At 44.2% G+C, this 13,941-nt stretch overlaps 1 protein-coding gene across 1 annotated transcript; it reads left to right on the forward strand.

Annotated features, from left to right (window-relative positions):
- Positions 1-459: 459 nt before the first annotated feature.
- Lyve1 (lymphatic vessel endothelial hyaluronan receptor 1) lies at positions 460-13,328 on the forward strand. The gene is made up of 6 exons (XM_021167682.3): positions 460-722; positions 3,686-3,854; positions 3,952-4,091; positions 9,875-10,171; positions 10,941-11,019; positions 11,494-13,328. Exons 1-6 carry the CDS (start codon positions 638-640, stop codon positions 11,678-11,680), a joined length of 957 nt encoding a protein of 318 aa, XP_021023341.1. The 5' UTR covers positions 460-637; the 3' UTR covers positions 11,681-13,328.
- Positions 13,329-13,941: the final 613 nt, after the last annotated feature.

Below are 13,941 nucleotides of genomic sequence, written 5' to 3' on the forward strand. Positions count from 1 at the left end.
ATGCTCTGAACTGTGAAGCCACTGTTTCAGCCCCAGATAAGACTTTTATGAGTCTTGTCTCTCTGAAAAATGAATCTCCTAGCAATGTTGATCTGTCCCGTGTATGTAAGAAGTTCCAAAGGAAGGAGTGGTGCTTTTAGGAGCAGTCACTATCCTAAGCCTCACTGTTATTTCCTTACACATTACAAGGCAATGCATCTGAGAAGTGGTGGGCACTGCTTGTAGAAAGGAAAAGAAACACAATCCATCTTCAATCTTTTAGTGGCAGAGCCAGTCATGGGCGGACATGAATGAATGGGCTCCGCAAAGCATCACACTGGAGAGTGTGGGAACTGAGCCCACAGGGGAATATGGGAACTGGGGAAATCTTCAGCAGCTGACACAGTGCTATCTGCCTTCCTCACCCGTGTGCTTTCTGAGTCAGCATTAGCTAAATGTTCCAGAAAGCCGTCCACAAAGTACAGCCTGGGCGTTCAAGGGATGTCACTCATTTCCTCCAGTGATTTTGACAAATCAGAAGCTTGAAAGCAGGGAAATCCTCAGCCTATTTCCAGAACTCTCCATCCAGCTTGGTGATTGAACATCTGTCTCCCTTACTGCGAGTGGCCAGCCACAGTGCCCCGGAGGGATCTGCACAATGCTCCAGCACACTAGCCTGGTGTTACTCCTCGCCTCTATTTGGACCACTAGGCACCCAGTCCAAGGTGCCGACCACGGGCAAGGTAGGTGTCTTACCAGGTTTCTACACGGAGGCTACACGAGGGCTTGGGAAGCGCCCTAGGCTCCCCCTGCTCTTGACTATGGACTGTTGAGAATGGGGGAGACTTGTGAGGTTAACAGATTGAGTGGGGCTTATTACTTAGCTAAAGAGGTTTGACTGCACTGCAGACTCTCCAAATGACTCATATTCACCTTGACATCACTTAGAATTTTAATTGGGGTTATGGAAAGTTTTTAATGATAATAATTTGAAATTTTTTTTAAAATGAGAAGTCATTTGTTTTTAAAGGATTTTATTCAAGGAGCAAACCAAGGTTATGAACATTGAAAGCAGTCATCAAGTCCAAGGAAAAATGGGTATATTTTATTAAATCCTGCCCACTTTATACAACTCTGTTAATATAATTGCTTTAATCGCAAGGCATTCTGCCACTAGTGGAATGCAATGTTTTAATCTGCAGGGAATTAGCTGACAATTTGGGTTTAAATGTTTCCCATCAGCAGCTGTGAAGGGAGGGATTCCAGTTGCGTTTGTGAGCTGCGTTCATGGAGACTTCATTTGGCATGGTAGGAAAAACGCTGAAGTCACAAACCACTTATTACTGTCCTGGGCAAGTGAAGTAACAGATTCATTGAAGAGAACCCTTCTGCTGAAGATGCCCTGAAACAGGAGACATCCCAGGATCAGATGTTCGGAGTTGATTCATATATTGCTGGATTTGACTTTTATGAGAGATTAGAGTAGATGATTATGCTGCTTCTCCCCCCCCCAATACCAGAACTGTCACTTTAAAATAAACCTGGTCCTCTTAGCAATGCCATCAGGAGGCCATACACACAACACACACACACACACACTCACACACACCACACCACAGTGCTACAATTACACCAGTTATTTTGGAAATTTTTTTTTTTGGTTATGCTTTGGTTTTGGGTTTTTTTGGGGGGAGGGGGATGGGGGTCTCTTGTAGCCCAGGCTAGCCATAAATTCACTGTGTAGCTGAAAGTGATTTTGAATTCCGGATCCTTTCTTCCTTCACACAGTAGATGTAGGGATTACAAGTGTGTCGTGTTCAGTCCCACGCTGTGACAAAGCATGAACTGCAGGCTTTGTGCCTGCTAGGCAGGTACTCCAAACTGAGCCACACCCCTCGCTCTTAGACCCCTACCACACTATTTGCTTCCTCCTCAACAATGGCATTTTGTTTCCGAAGGAAATTAAATTCTTGCAAAGAGTAGAAAGTTACCATCATCCAGCTGGCCTCAGTGGTGCTGAGGTGAGGAGTGGGTGCAGACAGGAACTTCTTAAAAGGCTTGTTACAGAGAGAGTCAGAATTGAGCGTGTGTAGAGTCGCACTGACTCCTCTGTCAGAAAACATTTCCTATGTGGGAAAAAACAGTCTCCGTGCATCCAAGGGCTTTGTCTAATGCCCCGCAGGTAGACGATCCTAACACTTGGCATTGCCTCCGCCCTATCAGATTCCCAAGAGCACAGTGTTCCTGTGATCTGTGACATTTTCTAAGAAGTCTTCTAGAACGTGTAACTTGGGATTCCAGCTTGATATTAGAATTTCTAAATGAAATCAGAAAGCATGAAATTTGTATGTTTGACTGTTTTGCATGGATTAGAGCTCTGCTAGGGACAAGCTACCTAATTTACTTCCAACTACAAGGCCTCACAAGGTGCAACTTCACAGATGAAAGCCCTAACTTGTCCCCAAAGTCCCAACAGCTAATCAACAGCAGGAGAGGCATGAAGTTTTTCTCACAGGCTTGGGAACTTGAAATGAACTTTCATAGATAAAGCTCAACAGATGAGAGAGAGAGGGAGGGAGAGGGAGAGAATGAGAGAATCTCACAAGAATGTTTTAAGTAAGTTTACAATTTTGAACCACTAGACTAAGAGTTTGTGTGGTCCATAGGCCAAAGGCTGGGTATCCCTGCTAGAGTCTTGCATAGCCACTATTTACAAGGCTAAAATGCCTTTTTAAAGTGGATTTTCATAATAAAGCCCAGGGGAAGTATGGTAATACAGGGGATATAATACATGGTAATTTTACATAGATCTATAAGTTCCAGAGAAGTGTGTCAAAAGAGCTCCCAGATCCACTAGATTTTGAGAAAAATATTCTGACAAGTACCATTGCCTCAGCCTTCCCAAGATCAGTCTTTGGTAGATAACATCAGAATGCTTTGAAGCCCAAAGGACGCTATTATCTCTTAGTACCTAGTTTGTGGCAGATGCTAAGCCCTGCTAGAACTCACGCATGAAACTCCCGCTACCCTCTGCCCAGCAGACCATTAGTACTCTCTCTATTCCAAATAAGGAAATGGGCTCAAAAAGATAAAGTAACAAACTTGCAAGGTCTCAGAGTTACAGAGAGCAGGTGATAGCCAAGCCCGCCCTGATTCTGAAACTCAACTTCCTTTATTTAGTTTCCCTGCCCTGCAAGATTTCCTGCAGGCTCCTCCAGGAATTTCTGAGTAAGCCTGTCCTCCAATGGCCAAAAAGGACCTGAAACGGAGAACTCACATTCTCTTCTAGCAAGTATACGCCTCTTTCAAAACAGGGACACGTTACTTTGGAGTATTGCTAGTGATTATGCTGTTAACCAGAGCTCTGAGTTCTTTCTTTGAACTCTCGGAGGCTTCCTTACATAGACTAAAAAAAAAAAAAAAAAAAGCTTGCAGCATCTAAATCACCTAGACCCCCACGCTGGAACCAATTGATAGCTAAAGCTTCCTTAGTACAGAGTGCTCAGTGGGCTCGGGATCTGGAGATTTACAGCCTCAATCAGGCAGTACAAGCATCTAACCCAGAGGGCAGTCCATGTGGGATATTCTTGGCTTGTATCATAACTAAGTTCAACACCAGCCTCACAGACCAGGGTCAAGACAATGATTCTCTGAGAGCTGGGAACAAGGCTGGAAGCAAACTGAGGACTTTATGATTTCTTTCCAGACCTTTCCATTTCTACGTGCAGAATCATGGGTGTTGCCCTTGTGGGCAGAAACAGAAACCCACAGATGAATTTCACAGAAGCCAACGAGGCCTGTAAGATGCTGGGACTGACTCTGGCCAGCAGGGACCAGGTGGAGTCAGCGCAGAAATCTGGCTTTGAGACTTGCAGGTGAGAAAGAGCTTCACTAAAGCCAGTATTCCTGCTTAGTGGTAGACATGGTGCCTTCTAACCTTTGTCCATTCAACCAATGTGTGCTCTTCTACAGCTATGGATGGGTTGGAGAACAGTTCTCTGTCATCCCTCGGATTTTCTCAAACCCCAGGTGTGGGAAGAATGGCAAAGGTGTCCTGATTTGGTATGCTCCCTCCAGCCAAAAGTTCAAAGCCTATTGCCACAACTCATCTGGTGAGTCAGACCCTGAGCCACTTCATGTGGCTCATTCTATGGGTGTCTCAAGATCTGGGACCTGTCTGGGATGAGCAGCCCTGAGTAGCAGCAGAAGCAGTTGTGGGTTATCTAAATATTACCAGACCAGGCTGTGGGGAGCAATGTACCCCTCAGAGGAAAATATTTGGGGAAGTAGTACTGAGTGGTAGCGTAAGAATAAGGGTTTCTAGAGGCTCGGCTATTACCTCCACTGCCCGGGTTTCTTATAAGATAAACAGGAAGTGGGAAATAAACAGATATCTATATGTATGGATGCATCCCTCTGGACAAAGCAGTTGAGAAGTTAGCTATCTTGCAGAACTTTGAACTTCCCTTGAGGAAGCCTTATCATCCCATCTACAGACAAGGAAACGTAGCCATGGGAACTTTAATCCACTTGTCTTACGTATCTGTGTTGGACATTCTCCATTACTGTGATGAAATACCTGCAGCTGATCAATTTATAAAGAAAGGAAGAGTAGCTCAGACTCCTGGAGAATCAAGGTCATGGTGTAACAGCAACTTGACCTTTGGGAGGATTCCATGTCATCACAAAGGGCAGAATATATAAGAGAAGCGTTATGTGTGCTGAGATTGGACCCCAGAGAGGAATGCAGGAATATAATACATCCTAGCACCAACCAAGGTCCCAGGAGAACTCACAGATGGCTGTGGTACCCTTTATGACCTCCTGCTAGGCTCCACCCCTTAAAGGTCTTACCCCTTCTTGGCGTTACCACATTGGATTCTAACACACAAACATTGGAGGATACACTTGAGCTGTGCTTGGGTCTAACTCTGACACCACATCCTTCTATGATCCCACCTGACATTTTGAAATCAAGGACCAATCTCCCTCTTTTGAAGGAAGATATTGAAACCTAGAGAGCAGGACTGATTTGCAGTCATCTTCATAGTCTTGCCCATAGGCCTTGGTTGCCCTAATCTAATGGCTTTGCTAAGCCATTTCTCAGAGCATTTCTTTTAACTACTACCCAGTTAGTTGTTCCATGTGTGGTAAGAAGGCTGCTTGACACGCACTCATATGTCTGACTTCCTGAAGGTTAGCTAGCGAGTGGTCATATATACACAAGAGAGATTTCAATACTAATTTATAAGATCTAAGAGACAATGTTCACCCACCAACATCAGCCAAGTTGGATCCAGGGATTCCAAGCAATTCTCTGAAGCAGAGAGCTTTGACATAAGCGATCTTAAAGACACCCATCCTGCTTCCTCCCCTCACCAGCAGTTCATAGTGCATGTTTTGGGGGCAGGGAGTTAGCGACAGAGTCAAGACTTGCACCCTGATGACATGTCGCCATCCTTCTTGTCCCTTCAGTGTGTCTTAGCTAAAGAGTTATCTGTGTGCCTGCCTCTCTCATCGCCCCATTCCTGGGAGCTGGTCCTGCCTTGCTGGGGCACAGTGCTGTGGTGCCCATCTCTCTGACTAAACAAGAGAGAGGAAGGAGCCTCAGACTCATCTGGTTCCTCCTACTTTTGCTTGAGGTGTACTCTCAGCCCCTGTTACTTCCTACACCCTGAAAGGTCAAGAAACTTCTTCAACTTCCGGTCAATGTGTGAGGCATGCTGTAGAGAGTAATGTGTAGTAGGAATCACAGCCTAACAAAGAACACCAAATGTCAATAGTTCCTATTACTGACTGTTTTACTCTGATGATTTGCTCAAGATGGTGACTAACAGGTTGAAAATGAAGCCGAGAAGGATATATTTTCTCATTTGTAGTTAGTAGGTATCCTTACACACAATATTTTAGTACCATGAAATTATCCTCACCCCAAACTAGTCCTTGCTGAAAATGGTTATTATATAGGGGACTACAGATTAATGATTTTTCTAAATCAGTCCTCCTTTCTGTATTTATTAGTTAGCCCCCTCTCTCTCACGCACACACACATACACACGTATGTATACACACACACACACACACACACACGCATGTATACACACACTTCCTCCACCTTAAGCTACCATAGACATGTGATGTTTGATTTATTCAATGTGCCAAGCACATTAAAATAAATTTTATACTTATTATTCTTTCTAGTCCTGTGCATGTTCCAAATCTGGTATGTAGGAGTCTTAGGTGACTACTGCTTCCTAGCAATGAGACAGACCCAGGTTCACTTTGTACTCTCTTTGTTCCTGGTGGAGAGATAACAGTTCATTTCTCTATGGGCCTCTGGTACTTTTGGGTGCAAAATGCTAACCAAAAACCAAGATCTACATGAAAATTATTTACATTACTAGTCTCAGCAAGTATGAGAGAGAGAGAGACAGACAGACAGACAGACAGACAGACAGAGAACATGTACATGCACATGTGTGTGAACTGCGCACATATGGACATTTTTAACTCAAATTTAATAACTTACTTTTTCTGACTTCGCTTTATCTCTCTTCTCCTACACCCAGAATGTTAGTTCTTAGTAAATAATACATTTAATTTTTTTGTGCTACGGAAGTTTCAAAATAGCAAGGCAGTATCTTTGGGAGACGACTCTATTGAGTAGAACTGAGGATTGCTTCATCCCTTCCCCCACTGCAGAAGAAAGTTCTGCGAGGACAGGTGATCAGGGGACTCTGTGTAAAAGTGACTGGACCAACCCCTCCTCCACTGTGATTCGGATCCCATTCGAAAAGAATAGAAGAGGCTTATTTGTTTCGGTTTGTTACAGGGCTCAATTTTACTGTTTCAATTTTCTCACACACACACAGCATCAGCAGGCAGCTATTCAAAGTAATCAGGGATGTCCAACTCCTAACCCTCCCATCTTTATGCATGTCTTGCCTGTGCATCTGTTTTGCACATAAAGAAAGGTATATGGGAGACTGTTTACTTTTCTCACGGAAAAGCTGGGATTCCATGCGCTACTCTGTGCATAGCTTTCCCACGTACAGCCTTAAAACTAGTCTGGGTCGACTCACAGACACGTTTCTAATTCTTAATGGCTAGGTTTTTAATGTGCTCGAGTGGCTGTCTGTATAGTCATTCATTCAGTCTGCCTTCTATTGGTGGACTTTTGTGCTCTTCCTAATCTTTCTATGATTTAGGAACCAGACATTTCTAAATTCTTCTATTTCTGTGCAGTTTGCTAGAACTCTCTTCTCTGCTCCTGGACTGCCTCCCTCTCTCTGCATCTGGCCCCTCCCCTCGCCCTCCTCCACTGGTAAATATTTGCCCTACAGCCTTTGGTGACTTCTCACATATGTAGTATGTAGCATGTGATATCTTTTATATATAAAAATAGAATGCATGTAAAAACACGTGAATATGGTTAAAGAGGGTTGTGAACTCTAGTAGAAAATGCCCTTTCCTACAGAGTAAATTCCAAGCCCTTTAGCTTGGTAACTTGCAGTCTTGATACCCTGGCCAGGTCTGTCTTTCCAGCCTTGCCTCCTGCTTGCAGGCTTTCTCCTGCCAGTCACACTATTCTCTAGAGCCGTACTCTGCTCCTGCTCATTTTCCTGACCTGGCTGTACTTACCCACTTCTCCGTTCTTGGATCATGCACATCCTGCTGACCAGGATATCCTGTTCTCTCCCTACAGATGAGCCTGCTCTGTTTCAGCCACACTGGGTTTCTTGTTCATCAAATGGGCTCAGCACATTCAGAGTTCCTGCTCTTGCACTTTTTGTTTTCTTCCAGTGTCTGCCCTAGATCTCTAGTGACTGGCCAGTTTTGACCACTAGGTCTCAGGTTAAGTACTGTCTCCCCAGGAGACTTCCTCTTGTGGCCCTAACCAAGGATGCAGCCTTCATCTCCACCCTTACCAGTTTAACCGACACCCTGTTTAAGTTTTGTTTTACTATTTATAATATTCCAAAACCGTGGCTTATTTATCTTTTATCATCTCTGTTCTTCCAATGGTTCAGAAGCCTCTTAAGAGCAGGGATTATGACTCTGGCATCTAGAGCGCAGGCCTGGCATGGAGATGGTACTCTGTAAGTATCTGTTGAATAAGTGCCATCAGCTTTCCACACTGCACCCTACGTCATGCCAGAAGCAGGAGCTGTAACCACTTATGTGCCAGTGTTTTATTTTTTTCCCTTTATTTTTATTTATTTATTTATTTATTTATTTATTTATTATTAGGTATTTTCCTCAATTACATTTCCAATGCTATCCAAAAAGTCCCCAATACACTCCCCCCCCAGTCCCCCACCCACCCACCCCCACCCCTTGGCCCTGGCATTCCCCTGTACTGGGGCATATAAAGTTGGCAAGTCCAATGGGCCTCTCTTTCCAGTGATGGCCGACTAGGCCATCTTTTGATACAAATGCAGCTAGAGTCAAGAGCTCTGGGGAACTGTTAGTTCATAATAATGTTCCACCTATGGGGTTGCAGTTCCCTTTAGCTTCTTGGGTACTTTCTCTAGCTCCTCCATTGGGGGCCCTGTGATCCATTCAATAGCTGACTGTGAGCATCCACTTCTGTGTTTGCTAGGCCCCTGTGCCAGTGTTTTAGAATTCAGCAATGTCTATTGAGTTCTCTGTGTTTTCTTCCCTCACTTTAAAATGTTGATTCTCTGAGGGAAGAACTTAGCAAGGACCAAAGAATGGGAAACAGGACTAAAGGTTCAAGGTGACAAAGGTCAACGATGATGCTTATTTGAACAAGGCCGTTTTCAAAGTGTCATGTATAGAATAAACTACTGACTGGATGCAAGTGTGGTCAAACATTTTATTGGCAGTATTCCATAGACTCATAACTGGTGACTTATTTACCTTTCAAAGGTAAATCAACTTCATGAAACTACTACTTTCATAGCCACAATTCTGGCCAGTAGCATCCACTGCTATAAATAATCAGGGCTTTAAAAGAGATGAAAATGTGTATTGTAAGATACTGTGCTGCTCTCTCATTTCCCGACTGTGATTGAGCAAGAGAACTCAATGTCTATGATCTTCAGCATCTTCCTGTGTAAATGAAGCCTTGATAAATGCTAAACACCTGGTACCACGGCTGACCCAGAGTGAAAAAGACAACAGATGTGTTTCCTAGCAACTCTTCTCCAACAGATTGGAAAACACTACGTACCTCCCTCCCCACTCCCTCCCTGAGCACAGAGAGATTTTATTTTAGATCTGGTCCTAAAGTGGTATCTTACGTACACCCCCAGTTTTTCCTTTCTCTCTTTCATTTTTCCTTTATCTTTCTCCGTTATATTCAAATATTCACTGAGCATTTACGATATGCCAGGCACAGAGGAAGAACCATGATCCTCAAATCAGACCAGTTTCCTGCTGCAGGCAGTTCACGGTCAATACAGAGGGAGACAAAATGATGAGAACAAGATGACAAGATCAGGCACAGACAAGAATAGTCAACCAGAGACCCAGTCTAGAGAAGTCTGGCAAGGCCCAGTAAACCTGACAGCTGGGGAGAATTGATTAAGTAAAGAGCAGACAGGGGTTGTAAGGGTGGGAAAGGCATCCCAGAGAAATCCAGGGTGATGAAGGAAGTGAAGCAACAGCCGAGGGGCTGGCAGGATAGCAAGGCTGTGGAGAGGAAGCCTGGGCATTTGAGTCGTTTAGTCTCATGATGTTGGCAGGGTGGGCTCACAGAAGGCCTCATTGGAGGAGGCTTTCAGTGGAGGCTGATGCTGCAGGACGCTAAGGAAGGGAACTGAGATTAGATTTGAATCTTGGTGAGACCTGGGTTCTGACTGCAGTGAGAGGCCTGGTGAGGTCCTGCTGCCGAGCTTACTTCTCCCTTCCCTCGTCTTTCTTTGGACAGACACCTGGGTTAACTCCTGCATTCCAGAAATCGTCACCACATTTTACCCCGTGTTGGACACTCAAACACCTGCAACAGAGTTTTCTGTTAGCAGCAGCGCCTACTTGGCATCATCCCCCGACTCCACAACGCCTGTTTCTGCCACCACCCGGGCTCCACCTTTGACCTCCATGGCACGGAAGACAAAAATGATTTGTATCACGGAAGTTTATACAGAACCTATCACCATGGCTACAGAAACAGAAGCATCTGTTGAAAGTGGGGCAGCATTCAAGAATGAAGCAGCTGGGTTTGGAGGTGAATGTCTTCTGGGTCTGCATGGGCACAAGCAGCTGTAGTCAACAGACAATGCACATCACCCAGTACATCTCCAGACAGAGCGCTCAGCACCCACAAGACACAAATAAAAGCTTAACAAAAACCCAGCTTCCACAGACTCTTAGAGATAGCTTTGTAAATAGCTTCAAGGGTCAGGTGACACTTCATGCACACAAAAGAGCTTCCCTGCTGAAAACTTGCATTTCCACAAAATAAATAATTATCCTATACTATAGATACAAAAGAACATATCTTCATGGCATATGACTTTAACCCAAATGCCAGTTTCTCACATGGACCTGTGAGATTGATCTCGGAGCTTCAAGCAACAATGTACCCCACTCTTCACGTTGCAGTGATAAAGTAGACATAAAAATACACACACACACACCGAGCAAATAGAGGGCTGGTGAGGTAGCTGGGTGGGCGAAGGCCCTTGCTGCCAAAGCCCAACAACATAAGTTCAATCCCCAGAACCCACATGATGGAAGGAGAGAACTGATTCTCACAAGTTGTCCTCTGGCATCCACATTTAGACAGTGTCTCTTTAGAACTTGCACCCACCCACCTACACACATGCACACATACAATGCAAAAAATAAAAGTGTGTGTGTGTGTATGATTAAAATAGTCACAAAGAAGGGTCTTCTGTACTATTTCTTATCTATGTCCCATGTAAAAGTGAATCATTGCATGCACAGACACACACATGCAAGCAAAAGGCCAATGGACCCTGTCTCCCCTCCAGGTGTCCCCACCACCCTGCTGGTGCTGGCTCTCCTCTTCTTTGGTGCTGCCGCTGTGCTGGCTGTTTGCTACGTGAAAAGGTGAGGTTGCAGGCACATCTCTAGTCTTGTCACCTTTGCTGTGCAACTAACTGGTGCTCTTCCACGGTTGTTATTGGCATTTGGTCAAAAGGGAGATGGCACCCCTTTTAGACATCACTACTACCTGCCCTTTGCGCACGTATGTCATCTAGACAGTAGATATTGGTCAGTGGGTGTCAAACTCAAGAAATGAAAACAGAGAGGTTAACAGTTAGGGAAAATCTTAGACTGTATTTCAGTTGGGGTTCTGGGAGGGTCATGAGGACACCCCAAGTCCAGCCTATGGGTACTGTTCAATAGGACTGAATCCACTAAAATTCGAGAGTGATATATTTGAGTATACCTGTATTAGCATCACTGTGAAGTTAGGGTGCTTAGGGAACTGTGCCAGTATGTCCCATGGTAGACAAAGTCCTATATGTTGTGATGTGTGCCACCTCAAGTCTCTCCTTGTGATATATGTGTATCCTACAGGTATGTGAAGGCCTTCCCTTTCACAACCAAGAATCAACAGAAGGAAATGATCGAAACCAAGGTTGTAAAGGAAGAGAAGGCTGATGACGTCAATGCTAATGAAGAATCAAAGAAAACCATTAAAAACCCAGAGGAGGCCAAGAGTCCACCCAAAACTACGGTGCGATGCTTAGAAGCTGAAGTTTAGATGCAAGAGAGTGGAGAAGGTACACACGAGGCAAGTTTCATGCCCCAGGAACCAAAGAAGCAAGCCACTGTCAGTTCCTGCAGAAAAAGACTGCAGAGTTCACCAGAAGGAGCCCTCTCCTTACTGCAGTCTTCTCTGGACTCTACCCTCTGGCCTCCAACCTTCCCACAGCCTCCCTAACCCTTCTGTGGCTCACAGCAGACCAGAGAGTGGAGGGAGCTTTCAAAGTACCAGGTCTTAAAACAGCTCCTAAGCTCACACTCAGAGACAGGCATCCAGGTTGCCTGACCCCCATGAAAGGCCAGAGTCCCTGAGACGTGGCCAGCCCCATAGTTCAAAATCTTCCCACAGGGAAATACACCACCTGGCTGTGCTCTTTGGAACCAGGCACATGTAAAATAAGGAAAGGAAAACAACAGAAGGTCATAGAGAGCCTGGGTGACTTGAGACTTAATCTCTGGAAAGCCAAAATAAACAGAGCATGAGATGGGAGCTGGGGGCACATATAGCAGCCTTGTTGGCTGAGACTGTAAATACAGGCTGGGGCCGAGAAGCCTCTCAGTTAATTGATCTGCACCACGTAGACACACTTTCTTTTCTTTTTACTGTTGCTGGTGTTCTCTAGAGACAAATACACGTTTATAAGAAACCTAAAAGCAGAGAGTCCAGGAGCTGACTCAGTGGTAAAGCACTTGCCCGGCATGTACAAACAAGGCTTCCAGTCCAATCCCCAGAACCCACCGATCCCACACACGCAAAGAAACAAACACAAGTATGCATTTCCATTTTTTACTTGAATTACAGGACCCATGGCTGAGAAAACAACTATGTTAAAAGGTAAAAAAAAGAAAAGTACAAAAAGAAAAAAAAGTTGTCAGGTAATCTGCTACAAACTGAGAACCCTTGAGAAACTGAAATGTTTGGCGCCGACAGTGTTACAGGTTGCAGATTATGTTTGAAGGCTGGGATACTTTCACAAACAGAATGATATATTAGAGAGACTCAGTCTAAATATGAAGTTTACTTACGTTTCATGCACACCTTAGACACTTAGCCTGGTGGTAATTTCAGACGAAAATTTAAAAATAATTTTCCACATGAGATAAAGTTTCACAGTGTGACACTTCCCCCTGGGGACAGCATGCTGACAAACAGTTTCAGGCTTGGTAAAAGTTTAGTTTTCAGATTTTGGGGTTAAAGCTATGAGGAGCTATGTATGGCATGACATTCCATAACTGATATTACTCAACACATTCTCATGGATAGCGAAGTGTGGGCTGAAGCTAATATTTTTTTTCCAGCTTTGATATCCTTAGCTTTTCTACTTCCAAACTAATTTTTTTTGTTGCTGAGAATATCCATTTATTTTCTCTAATACAGCAACTACTTCAACCTTAATTTATTATTAATGTATTTGAAAGTGTATTATTACCTCTATGTACCAACATATACACTTTGTGTGCCTTTAACAAATACATTATTAGCTCTTATTCTTTTCCAGCAAGAAGAACCTGAGAGGAAAAAAATATCTGTGCCCCAAACAAATAAAGCATTTAGAAACATCTTTGCTCTTTTGTTTCTATAGAAACACTGTGCAAAATTTAAGGGATACATCATAATCTTTACTTAGCAAAAGTAAAATGGACACAGGAATACATGTATCACCCTATGGGCTGTCTTTGATTCAAATGGTCTCATTTAAATTGGCCAGTGTCACGGTTTTAATGTGAAACATCTCTCACAGCCTTGTGTGGTTGAACATTTGCTCCCCGTCCTCCAATTCTGCTGCTCTGGGAGGTGTGGACCCTTTAGGAGCTAGGCTTTACATAGAGGAAACAGGTCTGGGGGAGGGTTTTAAGGTTTATAGCCCAGGCATACTTCCCACTCTTTCTTTGCTTCCTGGTCCATGGAGACATGAGCCCGCAGCCTGATGCCCCTGTTGTCACAGGCTTTCACTGCTCCCATTACTGTGCCTTCCCTCTGTGATGAGCTGTAACTTCACATGTGAACCAGAACCAATCTTTCCTCTCTTCTTTGCTATTTGGTCACAGCCGTGAGACAATGGCTAAACAGTCAGGTTCATACACTGCAGTCTGTTACTTGGGGCTGAGAGGCAGCAAGGGAGGAGCCAAAGAGCAAGAGCGAGAGCAGGAGCAGTCGTCGTCTTTTAGCTTTAATCTTGGAAGTGGTAACAATAATAAATAGGTCAGAAGTAAGTGTCTATGTTCAGTGCACTCATAGAAAGAGAGGCATATGCATAC

Source organism: Mus caroli, unplaced genomic scaffold, assembly GCF_978045245.1.
Source record: "Mus caroli unplaced genomic scaffold, Mus_caroli_1 scaffold_8, whole genome shotgun sequence".
Lineage (NCBI taxonomy): Eukaryota > Metazoa > Chordata > Mammalia > Rodentia > Muridae > Mus > Mus caroli.